This window comes from Balearica regulorum, chromosome 16, assembly GCF_011004875.1.
Source record: "Balearica regulorum gibbericeps isolate bBalReg1 chromosome 16, bBalReg1.pri, whole genome shotgun sequence".
Taxonomy (NCBI): Eukaryota; Metazoa; Chordata; class Aves; order Gruiformes; family Gruidae; genus Balearica; species Balearica regulorum.
This window is the reverse complement of record NC_046199.1, coordinates 3,715,220-3,742,125: the sequence shown is the minus strand read 5'-3', so window position 1 is coordinate 3,742,125 and position 26,906 is coordinate 3,715,220. Positions and strand designations below refer to the sequence as shown.

General features: G+C 42.1%; 1 protein-coding gene across 2 annotated transcripts in view; it reads right to left on the bottom strand.

Annotated features, from left to right (window-relative positions):
• PTPRT (protein tyrosine phosphatase receptor type T) overlaps positions 1–26,906 on the bottom strand; it is a 469,086-nt gene that overhangs the window by 144,484 nt on the left and 297,696 nt on the right. For both annotated transcript variants that reach the window (XM_075768624.1, XM_075768623.1), the window contains exons 8-9: positions 14,607–14,903; positions 13,183–13,292 (exon numbers count right to left, since the gene is read on the bottom strand). In XM_075768624.1, coding sequence (XP_075624739.1) covers positions 13,183–13,292; positions 14,607–14,903 — 407 coding nt within the window. The remainder of the gene's footprint in view (positions 1–13,182; positions 13,293–14,606; positions 14,904–26,906) is intronic.

The following is a 26,906-nucleotide window of genomic DNA, read 5'->3' as shown; positions in this document are numbered from 1 at the left end:
TGTGTGGGGAAAAAAAGCGCCATTGCTACCATGCTTCCCCTATTAGAAATGTCACACACTTTGACATAATTTTCTTCTCACGCCACTGAGGAGCTCAGAGTAACAAAGGAAAACACCAAGATCTCCATGCAGCAGTCAGACCTGCAGCTCACCGATACCATTTCTTCACATGACAACTATTAGCAATCCGCTGTAGCTGCAGGGAATTTCTCATGGTCCGGAAAGGCTGATCCAAAGGTCCACACAGTCCGCCGTCTTTATTTAAATCTGTCAGTAAAGCAGCTAGAAATAGATGCCCCTCTGCTGCTGCTGCTGAGATTACACAAGTTAAACTAGTAGCAGGTAACAAGGGACTTCCTCAAAACTCTTTCATAAGCAGCTTGCATGGTACTTGATTACCATGACAGAGGGAACTGAGAGCCTTAGAAACTCAGCTGACAGCACAACAGACCTTTGCCTCAGGCAAAGCAGAATGAATTCCCCTCATTCCCAAGTCAATGTAATTTATAGCCCAGGGCTGTGTCTCATTACTCCTGCCCGAACCAAGGTTGTTTGAACTTCAGTGTCAGTTGAGCAACAGACTTGTCTCTTGCTGGCACTCCTCCGAAAGCAGGAGCCCTGGTTTTATTAAGCTGGAAATCTGGTCTACTGTATAGAGAAGTTTGGAAAGAAGAGAGACTGTTTCTGGAAAGTAGAACATTACAAGACAGATTTTATAAAATACGAGAAAGATTACAGTATCCAGCAAAAGGATTGAGTTACATCTACCAAGCAGCACTGTTTGCTCAGCAGCAGCACGGATGAGTTCATAAGGTTCATCCTTAACAAGGATGATAGCTAGCTAGGATGTAACTTTTGTCTGCATAACCTGAATAATTTCTAATTTGTCTGTGTCCTAAGTAAGAAAAAATGGCAAGCTAACAATGCTGTCTACACATTATTTTGTTTTCCTCTAAATTTGAGTTTTACACCGTCACAGAGATAGATAAAGTTAAATAGCTTAGAAAAAGCTTTTGGCTGAGTGGAGAAAGGAACCTCATCAAGCACTAAAAGGAAAAACAACCTAGTAATATGCAGGAGTTCTGTGTGCATGACTTGGGTTCATATTTCTCTTCTCCAACAAACAAACTAACAACCACTCTGCAGCCACAGCCCCCTTGTGGTCTGTGCAAAAGACAACAAAACAAATTAAAAAACCCCACTGCACAACATTGCTCTGCTGCCAGTATCACAGGCAGAGAAGAGCTGGGGCTTGCGTACACGCTGCCACGGGAGACCCAAAGCTGATGGCAATCCCTTAGTGCTGCTCCCGCCGACCATCGCTCACGAGTGAGAGCAGTTCTGTGCGGGAGCTCGTGGAGAAGAGGAGGCCTGAACTTGCCCAGCAGTTTGGGGAACACATTTTTGACTCTGGAAAAGTCACCAAAGTGGGCCTTAGAGAAAGGTCGTTCATTGTGAAAGACAACATAAAACTGGATAGAAGGACCTTTTGCTGTTTCAGCAGTTGTTTGGGTTTTGTCATTTTTAAAATTACATAGTTTCTGGTTTGCGTCCTCCCTCAGAGTTTCCATCAGAGATATGGGCCTCATAGGAGCATTTGAAGGTTGACAGCAAAAGCCTTGTGTTTCTTGATTCCCTCTTGTGAACTTCAGAGTTAGCCCATGAAAGCTCAGGGACTAATGAACCACTTCCAGCAGAAGACATGTTTCAGACTGAAGAGCAACCATGAACTAGGAACGTTTCAACACAAAATACAAAAATGTTGGAGATGCTAAACCTTCCAGGGACGAGACTCAGGTTAAGAAGGAGTTCCTAGAATTTTCAGTGGTGGGTTGATTTTAGATTTATTTTGAATGGAGTTTCACTTATATTGAAAGATCAAAATATTCCTGAAATGAGAGAGTCTGAAACAGAAATTAAATTCTATGAAGACAGGGCCAGACCTTCTACGTAGGTATCTGAAGACATAGTCTTCATTGCCTCAAGACGATATCTTCACAGCATCCCCTTTTTTTCACCTCCAGAAGAAGAGAGAAGCCGATTCCAATATCAAAGAGGACACCACACTGAGACACTGGCTCAGCTCTCCTTTCTGCCAGACTTTTACGATTCCTATAGCTCTTTGATTACCTGGTCATCGCCACCACTGGTTTTGTCATTCATCCAAGCTCCCTTGTACGCAGCCAACAGCCTGGGCATCTTTCTCCTAAATCACCCTGCTTTCACCGGATGATTAGGAAAACAAAACAGGGCTGGCTGACACTGCTGTGCTCTCAAATTCTGATTTCAAGGTGATTTGCACTCCCTTCCTCCTTGGTTTGCGAGAATGGGAGGGGAAGCAAACAGCTCTCTTCTTTTGTGTGCTTGGAGCCAAGCAAGGAATTAACTTGCCTAGCACAGTATCTGCTCCGAAGTGTATGGTACGTCGGGGGACAATCAATTTCATGGTTCTATAAAGCTGATTGAAACCTGATTACACAGCAAGCCATGGGCTCTTTTTTCTAAGACTCGCCAACCGCCTGCACTTCTTAGGAACAATTACTACTGCAGGTGACTTCGGATTGCAGCTGGGATGGACATTAGTTTCAATCTTATCAGGAAGTTTCAGACATTTGGGGTAAAAGACTAAAGTTAATTGCACCAAGTGTTACACAAAAGGAATAATTTGAAGAAAGTTATCTTCTAATGAACAGGAAAGAGTTAGCGAACAATCCTTCTCCAGCATTGGAACTTCAGAACTAAAGAATATATTTTATGACCAGATGACTGGGAGCATTTTCCATCTTAAAACTCAGTTTAAGCCAGGCAATTATTCCCACTTGCATCCTTCCCCAGCCCACTAAATTTCATCCAGGAAATGTGAGGAAGCAAAGGCCTTTCATTTTTCCATCCTGTACTACTTCTTTCGGAAGAAGGTTAAGGGAGAGTTAAACGGCATTTTTGCAAGTTGTATTTAAGGCTGCCAACATGTGAAAGACTAAAAGCCCTGAAGAATAAAGTCCTTTAGTTTAGTCCCAGCACAGGCACAGCATGGTTGGTAACAGTCTAAAAAGCCACAGCGCAGCTCTAGGAATGAATATGCAAGTTAATCCAGGGAGACCCCGTGAATAAGAGAGGCCCATTAGCTCCCCGGCCTATTTACTGCGAGTCGCACAAACACGGAGTCAATTAAACCCGAATACAAACACAGACCTCACGTGTACAAGACAGACTAGACCCTGGTCCTATACCCAGCCTTTCTCGTGACCAGGAACAGGGATAGTAGGGCTGAGAAGTCTCGTCTAGTCTCCTTCTTCCTGTCGCTCTTTCCTTGGGACTGTATTGCTTTTTGTTTTCTATAAATAACATCAAATTTAATGTCTATGAGAAAGGGAGGAAGAATGGAGTGGGTAACAAAGCAATTGGGAGTGCCTTGGTAATGTATTCAGGCCATTAAAGATTTCATTAGGTTTACTAAAAGGTCATTAATGATAAAATATCTTCTTTTATTTTACCTACTTTCTAAACATTATAGTCTATTCTGCCATTCAAGCTTGCACCCCACTGACATTAATTAGCATGCTATATATTAAGGAGAGTTTTTTAATGAGCTGTTATTTCATATTATTTTATTGGAGAGCCTCATTGTTCAGTTTAATAGCAGAAAATGACAACTATAGAAATTGCTTTGATAGGACTGCAGCATTGAGGCGGTTATTCAATCTCCATACTTGTTCCTCAGTTAGTTCTTGACGCTGAAAGCACTGCTTAATATATCTCATAGCTGGTTTGCCATGCTACACGGGGCGTAGCGAAAGCTGTGGGCAATGAACAAAACCCCAAACCAACACAATGGAGTACTAACATCATCACGTACAGCTGCTCCGTTTGCTATAAACCATAAAGTAACAGAAGCAAGACCCGCGTACCTATAAAAGGGTTTTGCCACATTTATAGATAAAATATCAGTCCTAGCTATTATTGTAGCTGATAATTGTAAGACCACATATTTTTAGTCACTTAAACTATCCATTTGTGCTGATTTTCCAAGTCAAGTGTCTGCCTCACCCTCATGTCGCTTCTCAGGATTTCAGACAAAAGTGGTGGAATTAGAAACAAAGTGAAGAGTAAGGAATCCAGTCGTTCTCCCTGTGCTAAAACCTAGCAGCTGCCAGCATCCTTCCGAAAGCTGTCCAACCCTTGCTGCCAGCAATACACCAGGACCAGAGGGAGAACAGAAACCTGGAAAACCCAGTAACAAGCAGGGAAGCAAAAGGAGAGGGCACAAAGGGAGGCAGGGGACTCAAAGTGACAGGGATGGGTAAGGAGAGTAGGGCCCAGGAAACTAACCCCAAACCCATCCTGTCCACTGGATGGCAGGAGCGTAGGGACAGACTGGCTCAAAGGACAGCCGTAAGATGAAGTTCCCAAACGGCACCATAATACTGGCATCTCCGCATTTTGAAGGCGATGAGATCAACCTGACCGGCTTTCCCTCCTTTACGCAGTTCCTTGGTTGCACCGATTAACAGGATAAAGCCACCACTTCTGGATCTCTCAATCTTACCTATTTGCAAAATTAAGTAATACTTAAGATGAAAGGGAAATAACCATCTCGGAAGGAAGTACAAACATAAATCTGTAGTTTGCTTTAGTTTACTACATTTTGGTAAGCAAGATATTGTAAGATCTGAATATGGAGTTGTTAAAGAGCTTTATCTCTATTACCACAACTGCACAGATACACTGGCACTTGAAAAGATTAGATGGAAGATAGGGGTTAAAAATCAACTGTTATCCTGGATAAGCAATAAAAAGCATGTCTGAAAGAAGAATAGACAGAAATGGTGGGGTTTTTCTAGAAAAGAAAATAAAGCACTGGAAAGCACAAAGACAAGATTTTGACTACAAAAATCTACAAAAGGATTTCTTTAATTTGAACTTCATTATAAGAAAGAATAAATTTGGGGCGGGTTTGTTTTTTTTTTTTCAGTTCTTATCACTTGGTTTGGCTTAGAAAGAGCCCAACATGCACACTAAAATAATTCAGCTCCTTCCTTTAAAAAATAAATAAAATAAAATGTTTCATTGCAGTCAAATATCTTTTCTCATTTGCATGGGATTTATATTGCTGCAGGTCTGTTGGCTTCAAAAGAACAATAAAAAGGTAATCAAAGAAATTGTTGTGCTCAAGGGACCGTATTATGCTTTTATTTCTGGAAAGCTTGATCAAGCAATTTTTTTAAACAGTTGATTCATACTATTTATAACACAAGTATGCTATTTACCTGGAGGTTGTCATACATTTAAAAAAACCCTGCCATCTGATTTTCTCAAAAAACCCCTCATTTTCTCATCAAGACGTTACTGGGAACCATCGGATTTAAAAGAACATCATTAACAAATGCTTCCAAGTTAAGCGTATCTTGCAGGCAACAGTGAGTAGCGCACAATTAAGAATCCTATATAATTTGAAGAAGTTTGTTCAAAAGCTCTTTAAGGTGTTTATTCGGAAGAGGATCCCTAATTAGGAAATCATTTAAACATTTCCTAAGTTTAAGGCTGTGTTAAACTAACCAGGACAGGACAGAGGGAAATGACAGCAACAAAAATACGGCAGGTTCTTTTCAACAGGGTTTAGCACCTGAGCAAACCGCCCGCGAGCGTGCAACCGGAGCATCCTCCCCGCCGCTGCCCTCCTGAACAGCCAGCAGAGTCCCTGCCCTGGGACGGACCCGCCAGACCCAGCAGAGCCTTATTCCTATTATCCCCCCACATCTGCTTTAAATCAACACGGCTCCAACCGACTTCAGTTCTGCCACGGCGTTTTACGTTTCCAAACGTGACAGGGGAAGGAAAGCCATCCTGTTTCACCAGAACAGCAGCTGCATATGTTGGCTTTGATATTGTTGTGCACGGGTAAATTAGGTTTTCCATGTGGCATCGGAGAATGCCCTGTGTATGGCAGAGGGGTTGCTCAGGCACACGTATGTAGAATTCTAGGGAGCTTATAAGCCATATTACCTTATTAAACAGCAGGGAGCGGGGGAAAAGGGCTCTCTGTGGGATTCTGCTGGCTGAACGGATATTTCTTGGGACCTTGTCCTCCTCAAATTTCACCAAAAAGCTGCCTCCCTAAGCCCTGCCTTGTCCCAGAAACAGCACAACAGGGTCTGTGGCTGACACAGCATCCCGACCTGCTAAGGGAGCAATACTTAGATTTATAGCCCTTCTCGATTGCCAAGAAAAGATAATAAATCAGGGCAATCAGCACCATTCATTTTTCAAATTCTGGCTTGAATCCTGACCAAGAGGGGCTCAGAACCTTGGCAGCATCTAACCAACCCGTCCACCAAGTGCTCGGTAAATACTACAGTCAGCAACCACGTAACAAACAACTTCTCTTCAGCCAGCCCAGCCCTCTTCGAGTGCAATTCTGCACAAAAAGTCATTAACTACAGAACTAATTTAGCTGTGTGTATATGCACAGCTTCCCTTACGTGTAATTGAGAGGATGAAGCAGCCTCCTCCAGAGCTGACAGAGTTTCAAACTTAAACAGATTATACATGGCCACACAGTTTCTTTGCTAGTTTAGATTATTAAGGAATTCTAATTCAACACAGTACAGACACAGTAAAACCCTTATTCTTCGTGTAATTGACTTTCACAGACTCTGGACTAACAATATACTGCAGTACAAGATGCCACATAAATCCAGTGTCAAAGGAAAACAACCTTAGTGCTGCAGATGAACAGAGAGTAATACCCAATTGCGTGAAGACTGCATCATCAAATGTCCGTACAGAAGAGTACAGCTCCCACGGAATATACAATCCTTAATTGATCATTTCCTGGGTTTTGTGCACTTAACAGTGTCTCCTTAATGTTCTCTTAATGTTCAGCTAAATGCAGCAGCCAGCTGTGTGTAGCATGGACTTCCTTCAGTGCGCGCTTAGTGAGCTTAAGTGAGAAAGCTTCGTCCCAGGAGTATCGTGCATCCACAGAATGCAATTGAGAAGCTGTAACATGATTGATTTTCATGGGAACATTCAAAGCCACTTCTCGCTGAAGGCAATTTCCGAGAATTGTCATCTTTCTACTATTTCGACTGTAGAGCTTTATATAAATTGGCTGCAAGATTTCGTGGTTGTTGCTTTCCTTCTTGTGGGAGCCATTTTTCACTCTTCTTAACCAAAAAAAGCCTTTAAATAAACAAACAAATGACTAAGCCAAGTTGAGTTCCCAACTCGTTCAGCTTTTCCAGGAAACCTTTTTTTGCTACACCTTTTAGCAGGGAAGATTTTATCCTAAACGTGTCAGGTTTCATGAATTGCTTAAAAAGGAGCTATGAATAGAAATGCATGCATATCCATGCAGGGGATAGCTATCACACCAGATAATCATGCTTTGTTTTATAATAAGTATGCACTTGCAGGGGTCAACAGTGGAAGAAATTTGTTTCCACCCCACTGTAAATGCAGGCGGTGCATCCCACAAACATTGACCTTATGCATGACCCTCTAAGAGGCAGTTTCCATGTAACGACCTCTCCTGCAGAGAAAAAGCGAGGGAAGTGATCGAGAAGAAATGGCATATTGGTAACTGGAGAGATGATGAAGGGCAGACTGCAATTTTACATGGCGACTAAGAGGATCTGTAACCTCTGAAGTGCAATTTAAACTCAAATCCACTGGGATTAGAGGAACTAGGCTCCAAGCATCCCATTAAAGAGTTGAAATTGTGTATGAAAGTCCCTTATATTATTATTATTCCTGGCATCTAAATAGAGATTTACAGCTTTTCACAAACAGTGACTGAGAAAACTAGCTAGTTAGAAGCTGCAAATGCATCCTTATTTTTCCCAAGACCCATGTGCAACCCACAGGGGACTTAATAATCATAAAGATGAGAACATAAGTGATCACAAGACTACACCTTACAATGTTTAAAAAGACAGCTCGCTGTTTAAACATTGCCTTTAGGCATGGCTCATTGAAAGGACTTCAGCAGTCCAGGAATCATTTTTCCAGCCAAGGAGCTGACTACGCTGCAGCCATCCTTCAAATGGTTCTGGGATCGCAATGCCTTATAACAACGCTTTCCCCAAAGTAACATGGTGACAAATATTTTAGACAGGAATGCTAAGTGGTTTGGTTTTTTTTTTCCTTCTTCCTCTTTAAGGGTGAAATATTGTAAACCCTGACAATTCTGAGAAATAGATTACACACAAAAAACGTATTTACAAAGTCAAAAGCCAACATCACTTACTGAGCGCACCCGTAAACTTCCAGCTGGACAAATGGACAGTGAAATGCATAAATAAGTTTTGTTTCTTTACATTTTCAAGATTAAATGCAAGTTTGCACGAAATATCTGGGCCCATGTGAAGCACTTCAGTTTGGATTATGGAACAAACGCTTGAGACAACCTCATAGCATCTAAAAGCAGGAGAAATTAAGTGCCAAAGCTGGTCCATGACCTTAAATTAGATTGCTTGCTCCTGGAGTCCAATGATCTTTCTGCTATTTGATGGTGGTTTGACTTTACATGCACTTAGGATAAAAAAAAAAATTAAAAAAAAATAATCCTTGTCGCATGTCTTTGTACCCAAAGGCTCTGAAGCTGTACTCCCACACGGTATAAGCACAATAAGCAGCATTTGATTATTGGGGATTTCAATGCATAGCAGCTTTTCAGAACTGGTAAAAAAAAAAAAAAAATTCAACAAGTTGTGGTGCTTTCAGTCTGCCGGGAGACTGAAGGAGGGACAGGACTTATTACAATATTATTAGATTCTGCCACTCAGAGCGTGCTACGAGAGACAGCTGTAATAACGCCTCTTTCATGAATGTCACATGCAAAAACACCTTTGCAGAGATTCTACCCAAAGCAACGTACCAGCAAAATCCATTACCGCTGTTTAGCTGTGTTTCTGAACGCAGCCTGATCTACTTGTCTCGTGTAAGTACCTACACACCTCGAAGCCACCTGGGGACCTGACTATAGCTACAGCCCTGAAGCTTTATCTCTGTCGCACGGCTTACTTGCAACAGCAGCCTACGCGTCTCCCGCATGGCTTGCTGGCCTGGACAGATCAACTGACACCTCCGAACTCGGCATATGCTCGCGTTATTAACTAACCGCTTCGCTGTGCTCCCGTAACACCCCCGGAATGAACTGTACCGTCACTCGCGTTCTGCACGGCTCATATCCTAATCTTTTCAGCATACTGATTAACTGACTTGCAATTCCCGGAGCTTTCCAAGTTCCCTTGAACAAGAGGTTTCTGCTCCCTAGAAACAGACTGCAATTACATACTGATTTGGGGATCTAGAAGGTTCCTTTGTTTAAAAAATCAGCTGCGGCTGTACCCAGTAAAACAATTAATTCTCCAACTGAAAGCAGGGGGGGTTTAAACAACTTCTAAATGCAAAGCTATTGCCGCCTTTATTAAAAGGCTACAATAGCATTTTGAAGGATAAATATCAATCAGAAGAGACTTACAGAAGTCAAAAAGGTTCATTAAGGTCCTTCCATTTTGTTTAGGCTCTTTAGAAGTATTCAGTCCTTACAAAATTAGCGCTTCTGGCTGCCAACGACTCGCTGAAGGCTGCGCTGCTGAATGTCAGCCCAGTTGGCGTGTAAGCAGTGCGCGTGCAAACTGCAACGGCAATTTGTGCGATGTGGAAGTCTGCCTGGCAGGGAACTGCTAGAATGATTAGGGATCTGAGAAGAAAATCTGTCTCAAGTAAAAGTAAGTGGGATCTAAGTAAAATAGTGTGTTTATTTGGAAGCATTTTTAGAAGCTTACAGACAATTTTTTTTTTAACAGAACTAGAGAGAAAATACAGCATGCACATACAATGAATCAGATCTTGAAGGTGATGGTAAGGAGGGAACTATTACTTAGGAGGAGTAAGAGGTTTTATTTGTTCTTATCAGAAGCATTTGTGCCCAAAGAAGTTTCAGAGACTGTTACCTGCACGGTACCTACATGTGAATCTAGCCAGTTACTTCCAGGAGTAATGCAGAACCAGACACCACTAAGCTCAAACTCATAAAGTGATATTTCTTGATCTGTACTTTGCAGGGAATTTTTCTTTAATAAATGTTGGTGTGTTCTTGGGTTTGTTTCTCCCTAATGACAGCGATGCAATTGCAGTGTTTCTAGACAGCTGCAAGCCCAAGCACAACTACAGGCTGGGTGGAGAATGGATTGAGAGCAGCCCTGAGGAGAAGGACTTGGGGGTGTTGGTGAATGAGAAGCTCAACATGACCTGGCAACGTGCGCTGGCAGCCCAGAAAGCCACCCGTGTCCTGGGCTGCATCCCCAGCAGCGTGAGCAGCAGGTCGAGGGAGGGGATTCTGCCCCTCTGCTCCGCTCTGGTGAGACCCCCCCTGCAGTGCTGCGTCCAGCTCGGGGACCCCAGGACAAGACAGAACTGTGCTCCCTACAGAGACCTCGGTAAAGTTGCGCCACACAAGTTCATAGTTTGACCTTTTTTCTTCTGTTGCCGCTAAAGCCTTCTGCTTCTACCTGGACTGGTACTGTAGGCCACAGGAAAGAACTGAAAACCTATCAGAGATGAACTGCTAGCTTTTTTTTTCCCCCCTCTTTGACCAACAGGTCAGCTGAACTCTGTTAAAGCAATGTAAAGCCATGATGATACTGAAAAATGGCTGAACTCTGTCTAAAATAACACTTTCGAGGTCATTACTACTGAGGAATTACTTTAGTCCTAGACACATGGCATGAAATCTTAAAATAATACCAGTAGAGATAAAGGTGCAGGTTTAAGTATCTATAGCAAGCTCAGGATTAAGCAAGCAATACAAAAGATGCAACTACCTGGACAATACTGGATGTTTCTCAATATTTTTTTGAAGATTAAACTTCAGTTGCGGGTAGCAGGATGAGATGTTTCTGTGTAAAGACCTGTACCTTATTTACTGACCAATTTCAAAACCAGGATCTCCTTTTACTTGGACCAGGCACTCATATTTCCTTGTGATACAGACTTCCACAGCCTGACAACCGCCCTGAGAATGCTCCGGCCGTTTCTCCAGGTTATGTGTAACCGGTTGCTTGTATTTTTATCTCCAGCTGATGAACTCTCAGGGTGCCGCGGAGAATGGGAATATTCTGTGTGAATTTTCACACGTAAGAAGGGAGAGGAAAGGGAAACATTTTCATTTGTGACAACTTTCAGACACTCTGGTTCTCATGGTTTTTAACACTTGGATTTTCATCCTTTTGAAGATGAGGGGGAGGAGGAAAAGGAGGAGGAGTTTGAATTCACCTTGACTTCTCTTTGGCTTTAGCTGCCAAATACGCATAGGTTAGATATCAGAAAAGAAAAATTTGTTTGTGCCTCCACTGAGACTCAAGCAACGATATGACTTGAGGGGCAAAGGCACTGTCATGATGCATCACTACCCTGGAGGCATTAAAGTATCTCTATGCAGCTGCTCAGCCAGAAAACCTCCTCAGATTGCTGAGGTCCTTTCAATGAGCTGAGCCTAAGGCAATATTTTAGTAGGAAAGTGCCTCTTTAAAAATTAAAAGGAGTCATTTTTGCATCATTTGACTTGGATTATTTTAAATGTGCTCCATTCTAAGTCACCCGTGTTGCCAGAAAAATAATGGATTTGCAACTTATTCTATTTGGATCAATTCCTTCAAAATACAGACAGCTTGATCGCATAACCCCGTGCACACACACAGGGTAGCCTGGAGTGCCCCTTCAAAACCCACGAAATTGCAATGGTTAGTTCTAGTTCTAGCACAGACAGGTGGCATGCAACCTGCAGAGCTTTCCACAACTGTCTCAACAGTGACCAACAAAAAATGACTTCTTAATTTAGTCAAGGATTATCGCCTGGCTGAAATGATAAATAATTAGCAGGAGGAACTTCTGCTCCTTCATTTAGTCTACTCTTTGTGAGCCAGCTGGAGACATGAGCTTGAAGGGCAGCTACTTTTAAGCACAGGAGAAAGTTGCCATCTCTTGCTCATGCTGTAGTGTAAGAGCTCATTGATCTTAAACCTGCTTGATTTCTTCCATTTGACCATCACTGCGTTACAGACAGCCAGCATTCGCAGGGGGATCTAGGAGTGACATGTTATAAGACATGTTGTTCCAAACTGAGAAGCTGGGTGGGAAGAGGAAAGGAGCAGAACCTTACTGGTGGTGGCAGAGCTGCTTCTTGCACCCATGCCTTTTCCAAAGTAAGTTTGTACATTCTCCCAGCATGAGAGAAAGAAAAACTGCAGTTCTTGACCCTCTGTATCAGAAAATGCTGCACAAGCCCACAGTGAGGATTTTTACATCACCAGAAAAGTAAAATTTTTTTCCCTTTTTCTAATCTTATGGTGGTAAATGCTGAACCTATAAACTGAAACAGACTCAGCCACCACCAGTGCACCACTTCCTGCTATTTAATAAAAATGCCTTTACCTTCTCTTGTAGGACTGTCTCTCATTACACACGATCCTCTACAGCAGTGCTCCTTTTTATATTCCTTCTCCTCATATTTGGGTGTACACAGCATTATGGATGCAGTCTCACCAGAAACACATGACAACGGTAACACTTCTTACCTTAACAAGAACCATCTCCTCTGATACACTCTAGAATCACGTATCTTTTTTTTTTTTTTTTCATCCAGCATAGGAGGGTTGGTGATCATCCTATAACCTGCTGTATATTTTGTTTGGCGGTGGGGAAAGCGGTTGGGCTAGATAGATGTGTCATTGAAAGATTCAAAATCGCTATAAGGTAAGACTTAATGGCTATATTCTGCTGAGATTGCCAGGAAGCATTATGGCTATTGGAAAGGCAGAGAGGAATTAGTTGCAGTATTTAGGTACACAACTTAACAGAATTTTACCTCAAGGAAAAAAAAAGGAAAGAAAACAGACCTTGGAGATGCTGCAGAACAAAAAAGGGCAGGAACAGCCGAGACGCGGGGAAATATATAGCTCTCATTTTGCCACAAATATTGGTAAAGAAATCTTTTCTCTTTTTTGAGCTGGAAAACTTTTTCAGTGACAGCAGCAGACTATCTTGAAGATTCTTTATCAATTTTAATCAGGATTCTTTTAGCACCTGCTGAAATCTCTGAGAGCTCAGGATTGGCTTAAACACACATGAAAAGGGCCCTGTGGCACGTATTCCTTGACAACAATCTGTTCTCCTTACCTCATAGAGTGTAATGATGCCATTTGTCTCATTTGGAGGCTTCCACTGAACATAGATCTTCTCTTCAAAAGGTCCTCCCTGGATGGATTCCAAGGGAACAGGTCCAGGAACTACGGAGGGGGGGGAGAATCGAAAAACCAAGAAATTGTGTTAGAAGCTATCACCAGCTCCAACTGCACAGACATTAGAAGACACCAGACAGGAAGTTCCTAGCTGAAAATAAAAAAAAAATTAAAAAATATAATTTAAAAATCCCTCAAGGCACTACCATTACCAAGGTACTACTGATATGAAAGGCCTATTCTCAACCTTTGGTTCAAATGCGTATACCCCAATCTAATCACTAATTGATAAATAAAAGCAGAATCCATGAAAGTATGAAGGTAATTGCAGTACGTCCGTATTCCAGTACAGCAGAGGAGCAGCAGGGAATTCGTCCTTCTCTGCCCACACAACTGCAAAGCTCTCTCCAACCCAACAGCCAGACTGCACCTTGGCATAAAGATGCTACTGGGCTGCATACCTTTATCAATATCAGATTGATGTCCTTACTAAAGTAACAAGATAAGATTTATGTTGCATTACGGCTACAAGGCCAGCTAAAAAATCCACCTACTCAAGCAAAATTTTAATGCAGTGGAAGATAACTAACTAAATGCACTCCCAAGCCTGTCTGATAAAACCCTGTTCATTTTTCTGAAAGATCTGCCATCATCTTACATCCCCCCATATGATATACTGGACTGCTAGAGCCACTCGCAGCCGAAACTCAGGGCAGCAACTCCTTACAGCTTTGCCAGAGGAAGAACACTTCTTTTTTGACACATTAGACAGAACGGAGGCTTGTGGTCTGCGAGAGCCCTTGGTCTGAAATAGCTCAGACAGGATAATACCACTTTAAAGCTTTCCATCAGTACTTCCCGAAAACCATTCTTTTGTATCGAGAATGGAAGGGTGAGCACCAAATGAATTTAGGTTCCGAGATGTATATAAAATGCTCCGTCCCGCAGACCAGCATTAAGAAAAGCTACACTCTGGAGAGGGACGTTAGACTTCTTTTCGGGACAGCGATGTGAAGGCACAAGAAAAATCAACAAATGCCAGGATCACATTTGCCTACATGAAAAAGGAAGCTGCTCTATGGGTCCCAGGTAGTTCAAAACATGACTTCTACAGAATTCAACCTACTGCTGGTCAGTAAGCGCTCAGGCTGGTGTTTATCATTTCCAAGCACTTCAGAGAGCCCTGCCCTTTGCCAAACACAGCCGTGAAACAGAAAGGATTTACACCTACAGATTTTACACACACACTGCCCAGAGAAGCCATTTATAAGGCTCAGAGGGTTGCATTGTTATTTACAACTTGAAAATATTTGTCTTGCCCCCCCCAAAAAAAAGCGAGCTAGCAAACTCAACATAACGTACCATCTTCTTCAGTCTGCACAACCAGCTCCTCGCTTTCCATTTTGCCCTCCGGGTTAGAGAGGGCTAACCGCAGCCTGATGGTCATGAAGGGCCGGAGACCTCGCAAGGTGTAGTGGGAAGAAGTCTGGATGAGTTCCTCTGCCTCGAACTTTTGCTGGTTAAACACATACTGGTACTGGACCGTGAGATTGTAGCTGTGGCAGCGGGTCACTGCGTAACCAAAGGGCTCCCACTGCAACGTCAGCTGTCGGGAGCGAATATCAACAACTTCTACGTTTTGTGGCCCATGGACAGGATCTGTGAAGCAAGGAAAGAAAAAAAAATAATTTGACATTAAAAGAAGTCAGTCATCCATTAATATGCTTCCTTCCATATTTGCCAGAATATCTAAGTACTTCACAGTTCAGAGTGTTCTTGTCTTTACAATGTAAAAGTGATAGGGAAATGAATGTCAGCTCCACAAATGTATTCTGGCTCCTGAGGTTTCCCTGAAAATCCCCTGTCTCTGAACAGCGGTCATGCTCCCAATTCCTGTGAAACCTCACTGAATCCAACAATAGCAGCATGATTCCCATCAGTTAAGTAGTGTGAAAGTCACACATCCTTCATTCTTACTCAAACCCCCCCCCAAACCCAAGACTAAGAGCCTCTTAGACTTCCAACATCCCAGTGCTGCTGCCCCCTCAATTTTTTAAACTCTTGAATGGACAAGGGGGGATGGTCTTAAGCTGAAGGAGGGGAGATTGAGATGAGATGTGAGGCAGAAATCCTTCCCCATGAGGGTGCTGAGGCCCTGGCACAGGTTGCCCAGAGAAGCTGTGGCTGCCCCTGGCTCCCTGGCAGTGGTCAAGGCCAGGTTGGATGGGGCTTTGGGCAACCTGGGCTAGTGGAGGGTGTCCCTGCCCATGGCAGGGGTGGGACTGGGTGGGCTGTGACGTCCCTTCCCACCCAAACCAGTCTGGGATGATGACGATGTTTTGGCAATGAGGCATACGAGCAGATCATGCCACTCTGAGTAGGTTTTCTGAGTCATCTCAACCTCGTGCCAATAAAATATTTATTTCAGATCACATCAACACCTTGGCCTCACCAAAGTTTCATTGCTCTTTATTACTCTTTCTACAGTATCTGACTGAGGTACAGTTTGAATATTCATGTGTAGGAATCATTTTCAACTGTTGTTCCTTAATTCATTTTTAACAGCATAACTCAAATGCTCTGACTACAGACTCTGCCCTTTATATAAAATATAAATGCATGCACCGCTAGACATGCAGATATAAAGAATGAAGGATGAGTGAGTAAAATCAGTGTTTGAGATACATCAGATGGTAATAATACTACATATGTCATAGTTTGTTTATCTGACATTTCTTCAACTTGTGTAGCTTGTTTGCTTTTTTGCTCAATATATATCTAAGCAAGGTAATTAGAAAATACATAATTTCACATAGAGTTTCTTGATTTATAGCACAATTTAGTGTTTCGCCCACTTCTCATGTTCTCTCACGATTTCAACCTATGAAAGGAACAGAACATTTTCATGGAAACAAAAAGAAAGTTCCAAGGACTCCCAATTACTAGTTACACTTCTTTGAAAGATAAAGTGGAGAAAAAACCTTCTAGTAATTCTTGAAAGTAAAGCATGCATCAGCCATACTGACTTCAATCTACTAAAGCATAAGCAGAAAACACACTATAACAACAAACATATTCTGTATTACTCCTAAAAAAAAACCCCTAGTGACTGGCAATGGGAAAATAGCTACTTCTGAAATGAACATTATTCTGAATCTTCATATAGATACACACACATGCAGACACTTTTGAGATGTGATGGATATTAAAGGACCAGGGGTCTAAAGCTAACAACTGGTTTAGGATTCCTCATAAGTCACATCATTCCCTTAGCATCCAGAAAACACCTCTTAAATGAGATTCTTTAGTACTCTGTATGTCAAAAATAGTAATTTAGAAATTCGAAAGTTTGTATGCATAAATACACACGTATACTCTTAGCATTAGGTGATAATTATTCTTTTACTATAAACCCATGAAAAGAACATTTCTGTAGATGAACTGTACAGATAAATAAGGTGAACAAAAGAACGGCTGGCTGAAATCTTTCAGCCTCTGAAACCGTAAAGGTAAGCACAAACCTCATCGCAAGAGGCATCGAAAGGAAAGAAAACCAAAAGCTGATGCAGCCACTTGTCCTTCTGAACTCTCCACTACACCAAGTAATCAAGTCCAGACCCCAGCCCAGAATGCAGCTGAGACATGGTAAAACCACTTCATGCCAAGACAATGATGCAGCTGAAGATGGCAATTAACCTCCATGTTAATGCTATACTGTTGGGTTTTTTTAAATTACAGTTATTTTCTTTAAGTCAGTCATGTTACAGAATGAATGGGTAATTAGAGGGTGTTTGGTTTATTGATGTCAGATGTGCTGCCTTTATCAGTGGGTAAGGAACAACTCTGATTCAGCATCATCTCATCAAGTCATATGTCCAAAACCTGGACTATCGAAGACTACCTGCATTTTTTACCTTGCTTTCTCCTCTTGTTCACATTTGCCCTTTCCTTTCTTACCCAAAACTCTAAGTCTTGGAAGGTGCCTTGTACCAAGCAGTTTCTAATTCTACTCTAAACTCTACTATAATTGCTCTAAGAGATATCCTGAGGCCTGCCTTTGGGTTTTCAACACAATCTTTTCAATAGAGTAACCGGCCTGTTAATCACGGATGACTGAGTTACAAAGTGAGAAGCTAAAATACAGATTCTAAACGCAGTCCAGAGACCCTGCTGCACAATCACAGAACATACTGCATTCTTCCAGGAATTAGCTGTTCTCAGGCTGGTAATCCTAAAATGTGAGATTTTTCAGTCCAGTGAAAAATGACATCACGATGCTGTAAGTTCGCAGTGAAAGCAGGAGGGGGATGCAGGTGTCCAAAATACCCATAGCTTGAGGAGTGTCTGGCTGCAGGTATAGAGACGCGACATCTAAAGGCCTTCTAGATTCTTGAGCAAAGGGAAAATAAATAAGTAAAACTATTTAAACTTTAGGTTCCGAGAGGAAGAAACCAAACTCTCAGTTTCAATCTCCTTTTTCTGAAAATTGAGACTATGTAATTCTGAAAACGATTTCCTGTTGCCACACTGATTTTCTCTGCAGCGTAAGCCATTGAAACTCATTTTCAAAGATGAGATTTTGTACTGTTGTTTTTAAATGACAGCGGTCCTACTACCTTCTCCATTTAATTCCTTCCATATTTTAGCTCTCTAAGCATACATCTTTTGGTTTCAATCTCAATCTCGAAAGGTCTGTAGTACCTATCCTGGGACTCTACTGTCTAACATCACCTATTTTTCATAATGTGGTAATGACTTATTTTCCCAAAAACTAACAAGAAAACTAAAAAAATTGATAATTGATCTACAATCCTCTAGTAGTGGTGAATATTGGAAACTGGACAAACGGCTCTATTTCTGTATTCTCGGAATTATAGCTTCCAAACAATGTAAGAAAGAAAAAACCCTGAAAATCATTAACCTTGCACTTGGCTAGCATGAAAAAAGCTGCTAATATATATCTCAACTTTAGCTGTACAAAAATATCTACCAAAGCAAGACAGAAACAGACTGCCCAATTTGACTACCTAGGGATCATACATTAAAAGACATTGGTGTAACCTGCATAAACCAAAGTAAAACTTTGTGAAGTGTCCTGAGACCTTGGAAAACACAAAGGACGTAATAAAGAGGCAGAAGCAATGAAACAGCTGCCAGTGATCTATTAAAACTAGTCTTGAACCCATGCCAAGAAAATTGCAGTCTCTGGGATTTCACTGTGCAAATGCTGTATTTTTACTTCAGCCTGGTTGAACTATTAATTACATTTTGAAAGTTCTCATCAAAATCAAGGACTGAACAGTATTTTTTAATACTGCATTTTAACACACATCATCCCACTGATGCTTCAATACCTATCTTTACTCTGGTAGGCTGCTGCAAACACTCGCCAGGCCAGGAACCTTTCTGAAGTACTTGTGACCTATAAGTGGCTGGAATGGAAACAAACTCTCTCAGTGATCCTTCAGCTGCGCTCTTGGTCCTTAGTCCAGGTAAGCAGATGTTTTTAACCCAACAGTGACCTGCAACATTCAGAAACTGCATTTCCTGCTATCACAATTTCACTATTTTACAGAAAAGTTGACTTTTATGGTTAGTTTTGCTCTTTCACAGAATCATCATAGCATGGTTTGGGTTGGAAGGGACCCCAAAGCCCATCTAGTTCCACCTTCCTGCCACGCCTTGCTCAAAGTGAGGTGTAGAAAGGCAAAGGTTGATTTACATTATTAATAACAAATGTCTCTGCTTTATACCCTTCCATCAAGAGAAGAACAGCGAGGAAAGAAAGCAATGGTGAAACACTGCGGTTTGAACACAAAGCTCAAGGTGAGCAGTGGAGGTAAGCAGAGACAAGCAGCTGTTGCCCCCAGGTTAACTACCTGCTGCAGGTGCCTAATTGCAAGAAATTGTTGCTGTCAGAAAAGACGTGACATGGAGCAGAAGATGTCTGTCCTTGTCTGAGGCCCCACTGCCCATGTCTCCTGACCCTACGGAGAGCAGGAGGCAGAGTTTATTAGCAGTGCAGGTGTCCACTGATTAAATTCTGTCGCCCAGCAGTAGGTTACAGAGACTGAGAACGCACAAAGGGAAGAAAAATGAGCGTGACAGGTGCAGCAGCTTTCCGTGAGTCCTGAACGGATGTCTTCTGACAGAAAAACAAGGAGAGAGGTGTGAGTCTGACTCCTGCCTCCCCTCAACACACTCACACCAGAGCTCATCAGACAGTCATGCCAGCCAACATCTGGGCTCCCCAGTAAGGTTCATCCCTCCCTCCCTCAGCAGACTGGGAGCAGACGAGGAGAAGACTGGGTGCACTGGTAGTTGATAATAGGACCAAAACTTGTGTCCTCCCAAATACCAGCATGGTACGATCTCTCTCTGTAGCCCAGAACATATTTAAATTCAATTTAATTTACAAAATATAAATTTGGTAGTATCACAGAGTGGTTGAGAACTTCATAGATTATTTTGCTCTCACAATAAATTGAGAGGGTGGCTGCTTTTCATGCAACACCAACAAAACTCCTAACGGCAGTGAATCGGCAGTTAGGAAGTTTCCTTTGTGTTTTTCAGAGACATTGTTCTTGTTCTACAGATGGAAAACCAAAGGGTAAAGTCACTTGTCTGACAATGATTTTACTCCAAGTATTAGAGAGAAGGCTTCAGCTATCTCGCCTTCATTCCCTATTCCTCCTCTTCCCCCTTAAATTACCACAGGATGAAACAAGTCTAGGGAAACATACCTACTAGCAAAAACCGTAGCCAGATAAAGAGAGCAAAACCATTCGAGTGGTTTGCCTTGTGTGCACAACTCAAGCGCTGGTTCAGGATAAAACCCCCAACTCCACAGCGCGTGCTGTTCATCTCTTCAAAGAGATTCCGACAGATGAGGTGTTCCATAAACACCTCCCGTACCAACGTCCTACACGTGGACATTTCAGAATGACGGACACCTCTGTCCATCCCTGAAGTGCAGCATGTCTTTCTGTGACAGAGTTCCTTTGCTGAGCGTCACAACTCGCGCAGATGCTGCCCATCACATTTCAATGCCTTCCGAGCCTGAATGTGGTATAAATGCCTTTTCAGACATGACAGCTAAAAACACTGATTAATCAGAGTTCTCTAGTCTTTCAATATTGTAAAAGTGGTTTTGGCTTCGCCCTTTTCTGAAGAAAGAACATCTCCCTAATATTTGGATCTAATTTTTATTATTTTTTTTTAAACCAGTTCAGATATCATCACTGGTCCAAAGACAGTGCAGACGACGCTGAAAGCAGGCAATTATACAGAAAGACACGTTCTGAGAGACGACTTGCAACAGAGAAAAGAGAAAAAGAGGAGTGAGCCTGATATAATAAAATCACCACAGACCAACCAACCTGTTTGTTGAGATACCTACAATCAGCTAAACCCCGAGTCATACAAAGAAACAGGTGTCATTATGGCTGATGAACTGAAATAGGCTATTTTATGGCATTCTCTAAGCAATGAAGAGGGAGGAGCCCTGCACACAGATGAATCTATTATAAAAGAAAGATGAAATAAGTCAGAAAATGGAATATGCGCTTAGATAAGCCAGGGACTTGGCTCTCTCAAGAGTTAACGCCATCATTTTACTTCAGTTCACAGCACATTTTCTTCGTTCTTTGATTGATCTGGTTTTGTTTCAGTTGCAAATTTTACTTTGAATTCCACACTGAAAGAAACCCTAGATTTAAAAAAAAAAAAAGGAAAAATATTCGATATATTACAAAACCCATTAAACATCCTCTGATATCATAGTTCAACCTTGTTAAACAAAACACCAAAACAACAACAACAAAAAGAGAAAAATCAACCCAAATGCCTTTAAATTGAGCCCAGATCTATCTGACGTTTGAGAAATCAGGCAGACCTTTAAATTTGTTACAAAACGTGCCTGTCACAAGTCAGGGACCTCAAGTCCACATGTGCCCAAGGCTGCAGGAAAAGCAAAGCCTGCCGGAGAGCAGGACCACAACCCGACGGCTCCCCAGGCCTGCCCCTGCCCGCTCTGCTTGCCCCTGCCCACTCTGCCTGCCCCTGCCCACGCTTACATCCAGAGCAGAGCTGCCAGGTCGTCACTTGTAAACAACTTCAAGATAATTAAGCACTACTTTTTTAAAAAAAGGTTTATTAGCATCTGTTTAAATGGATTTTTTTCCCCCCATTTTATTATGAAACTGTAAAATGAAAGCTTTCTTCCTCTTATACCTAAAACTATTGTTCCCTAACAAACTTAAAAATAATAATTTAAAACAACAATAAAGGGTAATTACTGGTTTTATTAAAAACATCTATCATGGATACACATAGCAGTGGTATTCCATGGCTGGGAACAAAATGTACGTTATTGAGCATTTTAATGATTAAATACAAAAACATAATTAAATATGCTAATGAAAGTGAGATTACAAAGCAGGTAAACCACTTGTGTTTTGTTGAACTAAAGTAAAGCATGTGTTTTTTACAAATTTATTTTATTACAATGTATAAATAAAGTATTTATTTTAACTATTTGTTTTACTATCGCACGTGTGCATTTATTTATATTACCTCTTCCTCTGTGCACTTCTGCTGTTTTCTTCAAATGGAATAAATGGAAGAGCTTAGAATAACATATAAACTAGTTCCTGACAAAACATACATTATCTCCATAAAAATAAATAAAGTAATCAAAATAGTAAGAGAGGCTTCCCTCTACCCAGTCATGGGTCTGCGGAATTATTCTGAGCAGCAGCGAGAAAAGCATTGCTCTCGCAGATAGGCTTTCCCTCATTTGTAACCGTGGCTTCCTGTTAGGTCTCTGCAATCTGCAAGATAAATTCTCTATGTTCTCTTGGAAACTCATCTTTCAAAAACAAAAATTAAAAAAAAAAAAATGAAGTTTAAATTTCCAGTTGAACTTCTCACTCGAGCAGAAGGAGCTATCAGTTCACGAAGCACTGCCTTTGCGGGCACTACTGAAATCTCCTAATTGCCCTGAACCACTCGAGGCTTGTCCATTTTCCTCAAGACTGAGGAGCAGCAGCAACTCCCTTTGGCACCAGCGATGGGTAGTCACACGTGAGGGATCTCTGCATGATGGGACCAGCTGATTCTGCGTACCTGATGACATCTAAGGGGATTTTTCTCTCTGCAGCATGCCATATTGGCAGAAGGAAAAAACCCCAACCAAACCCCAACAACAACATTTTCACTTGCTAAGAATCCTGAGATTGGATAATTACTTAACGTAGAACATGTCACAACCATAATAACAAGGTTAGAGACCTAGGGGGGCCTCAGGAGCGGGTGGGTGGAAACTCAGCTAGTGGAAAAGACGACAGAGGCTGTAACTCTACGGCACCCAGTTGCTTTTCCCAGTTATTCCCTTAACTAGACCAAGAGACTTTCGAATTCCTGCAGCTGAGTACTGATTGCAAAGTATTCCAGAAACACATTTTTAGAAAGGGTCTAGACTCCGTTTATGACCAGCTGTTTAATTCTAATTTCCTGCTCACGCCTTCCTTCCACGAGGGTGTTGCAGTCAGTTGCAATGCCATTAATGCCACGGATGGTTAGCTGGTACGTGAATGTACATATCCGAACAAATGTTCACTTCCAAACGCCACAGACACTCTTTGGGAGGACAGATAAAAAAAGTTTGCTCTGAACAAAATCAGTGCACTGCATTTAGCCCAATAATTGCCCTTCTCCTAGGATATGGTTGCACTTTGAGCTCAAACTAAACTAAAGCAGAATAACTTTACGCCAGAGGAAAGCGCAAGGAAAGCAGAGCATGAGGGACAGGACTAGCACTTCTTTAAGACCATTTATATCTGATCAGCATGCCACTAAGAAAATACTCTTAAGAGATTTCAATACAGGCGTTATGTACGAGAAAATACAGATAAACCAGTTCTTCAGAAGCACTGTCAGGCCTAGAAAGAGACTGCGACTTCTAACACAACTAGAACGCTTGGTGTAATCTCAACATACACGCCATAGTGTCAGGATCCTCACAGCAGCCTTGTTAATACCCCCCAACACAGGCTTTTAAAAGCCTCACTGAAATCCAAGTCTTTCTTTTAGCCCAAGTATACCTTTCTAAACTCAGCAGGCTTTTTTTTTTTTTTTTTTTAAATGCAACTGAATTAATTGCCTGCTCAGAAAATGACTCAGTTCTAAATGATTCCAAATTGCTCCTAATACCTGTAATCTCCCTGCTGCCACATGGCACCACTGTACTACTGCAGGTTTCTATTATCAGACATGCTCGGGGTTTGTTCACTGCTTCGTGCTCTGCGTCGCAGGAGCTGTGACTGCACTAGCCAAGGTATTGCTGCTACAGGAAGGCTAAGGGGTTGGTGGAGTCTCCACAGGCTCACGCTAGAGCTGATTTTATCCAGGAAGATTCCCCAGAGGTACTTCAGATTGTTTGCTTCATAAACTTAGAGGAACTTCTGGTTTTATTGTTTAAAAAACTAAACCAAAAAGTCCCCCAAACACACAAACCAACCCCCAAGAAGTAAGATTGTTCACCAAAGAATACAAAATTATTGCTGTTCTCTTTTGCTTCTAATAGAAAGCTGTAACTTCCCATTCCCTAATCCCTATTCGCTGTGCAGGCCTGGGCACATCCATTAAACCACTTTGCAGCTTATTTGCATAGCAAAGCAAGCGCTTAGCAGCTGGGTAGAGTTTTACAAGAATATTAGCACAATTTAATTAATGGCCATGGAAGTCACAAGGCACATCATCACATGAACTTGCACATACGCCCACACGCATGCACGCGTCCTCCCTCCGCACAGCCAGTTCTGCCAGAGAAACATCTACAGCTCCCGCAGAGAATCCGAGGAAACCTTCTGCAGGCTTCAGAAGGGAAAAAGATGACGGACGTCATAAAGACCAATACCCATGCAACGCGTGTTGGTGTTCAGTTGTAAAGCTTCCCTACAAAGTCCTATACCGATACGTTTATCTTGGAACTACAAAACTGACCCCTGGTTTTAACGAGCACAGGAAGGTCCAACCCTGATGGACCTAAAGGTATAGGCCGAGCTCTGGACTGTCTATATGACAGAAAACAGCCATGTCCTCATTTGCAGGCACATGGAAATGTAGAGGCAGGTTTACAGCTCTGCTTACTTTCTTCACATCTCATAGGTAGGAGGAGGGAACCAGTCTTTCACTAGGTAGGAAATTGGATTCACCGTGCCCAAAGAGCTGTGTGTTACTACAACCAACAACTCTGATGCAAAACCGACCCAGCCCGTGGAAGATCTTGGGCTGACTGTCTGCTTGAACATGGATGGCAGCTGAAGTGAAGCTGGATGGCCAAGAGCCATGTCTGGTTCTGGGGATGCATCGCCCTCATGTTTGAGTTCTAAAACAAGGTTTACGGCACTACTTAAAATTACAATGCTAATGAGTAAGTTAGTTAGTCATGCCCTAAAAGTTAGGGAATGGCTCATTTGTCCACATCAAGACCTTTATACTTAAGAATGTTCTTTTTCTGGGTGAATTAAGTCTCTTGCACTGGCCATTTCTTACTGCATATTAAAAAAAAAAAAAAAAAAAAAAGAAAAGAGAAAAAAAAAGAACTGAAGTGGAAAAAGGGCAGTGTGTTTTGTTTTCGGCAACTATGGCTTGATTCTTTGCTGCCATAGCTTTAACAACAAGGCCAGAAGGAAGTAGATGAGCATTCATGTGTGAAAAAAAGCCTATGTTTTTAACAGAATTAGGCAGCTGAGCTCATTTCCACCCCATTAGGATCAGTCTCTGAGACAGTGCTGCCAATGAAAGCGCAAGAGATTAGTTTTCCCCTCACTAGCTTAAGCAATGCTCTGGGCGCCAAATACAGATCACGACACTTTTCAGGGATATTGCAAAGCTCGTGCAGGGAACTGATCCAGATCCTGCCTTTCAATTTCTCAGCAAAGCCATTTCCACACAAATGCACCACTGTGCCCTGAAAGAGTTTATTTTGAAATGGAAAGAGGAGAAAGGAGGTAGATGCTTATTGGAAATCCATTTGCTGAAAGTGTGTTAAGGAAAGCTAAGAGTTTCTAAGAAAAGATCTGTTAATATGTCACTGAAACATTCCAAATAACTACTGCCACAGCTTGGCACCACAGGTCTGCAAGTTATAACAGCATTTACAGTGAGACACACTTTTTGTTCCTTTAATATATCATTGAATTTATATAAAGAAAATATTGTGTTCCTAATTTCATTTTGCTCTAATATTCCTACCTAGAACAAGTGCTGAAAAAGTCAGTTTGATGGTTGGTTGTCCTCCAGCTGTTAATGATTTCCTTCTGTTCAGAGCAGAGGCACGAAAGGCAAAGGAAAAATAGTTACTGCTTTGCTATTAAAATAACAATATTCCTACCAGAGATGTGCTAGCATTTGCTGCCTAGATGGTTATAATTTTTCTCAAGAAGCAGAGATTAGAAACGTCAGGGATCTCCAACTGGCATCCACTCAGTTCTACTCTCTCAAGATTTACAGACACGACCACTTTCTCTTCCCTCTTAATCTTCAGGAAACCTCCTATGAAACTTAAAATCCAAGAGCGCTACAGCTGCAAAGTGAAGCAACCAAGTGTTGGGTCCACTTAGAATTAAGGTTGTATGTGCAACTTGAACTTTGTATTATTTGTGCCTTTGCCCTGTGCCCAAGGACTTCTAGAGAATTTTAAGCATCTACGGTATCAGGGGACCCACAGAGTGCCCACCTAACCCCTCCCATATCCCGGTGTCATGCAGCAGCCCAAGCCTCCCTTAGAGGGAAAGGGTACGCACAAACCCACGCGTTCAGGCCCGACCATCACAGTAACCGAGCACCTTTGTGCCCCTTGCCTGTGGACTACTATACATTGAGAGAGAATTTTTCCCCACAGGAGCACTGCCTCCCCCAAGTACACAAAACATGTTTAGCTCTATGTAAAATAGATGCAAGTGTCAAGACAGCCTGCCAGTTCAGTGAACTAACGGTCTGACTAGCAGATAGCAGGACATTGCAGCCATTTCTCTCTTCAGCTGTGCCCGTGGGTACCAAAAAGAATCACAAGACTTAATTTTGGTTATGCTTGAAAACATTTTCTACAACCCACCTATTCTACTCCTTCACTCTCCCTTGTTCCATACCCCTTCATCACTGTTTCTTCTGCCTACCTCAATGCAGTCTTTTCTCCACTCCAGCACTTATTCCATACTCAAAATCCTCAAGTACATGTGTTCCTAAGACTTCTTATTCCACTCTGAGTTACTAGTCCATCCAATCCACTCTTCTTCAGGGACCACAGCTCCTCATCAAACTGGGTTCCAGATCCGTCAGACACCGGATTGCAGTCTCAGACCTTGCTCCTATGTTCCTGCTTCATCACTAAAGACATCCCAGCTCCCTCGCCTGCTCTTCATGCCCAGCTGCCCTCCACAATCATCTTTCCCACCTTCTCCCAATTCCTCTCTAAACCCACTTCCCCATTTCCCGTCTGCCAACACATCTCATCTGCTCTAAGTTCAAGTCCAGCAGATTTCTCCTCCAGACTGCTGAGCACAGCAGGAAAACCATTTTTGCTAGATGATTAAGGATCCTTTCACTTCTAATAGTGAATTTAGCCTTGGACAGGAAAAGAGCAACTTAGAGCAACTG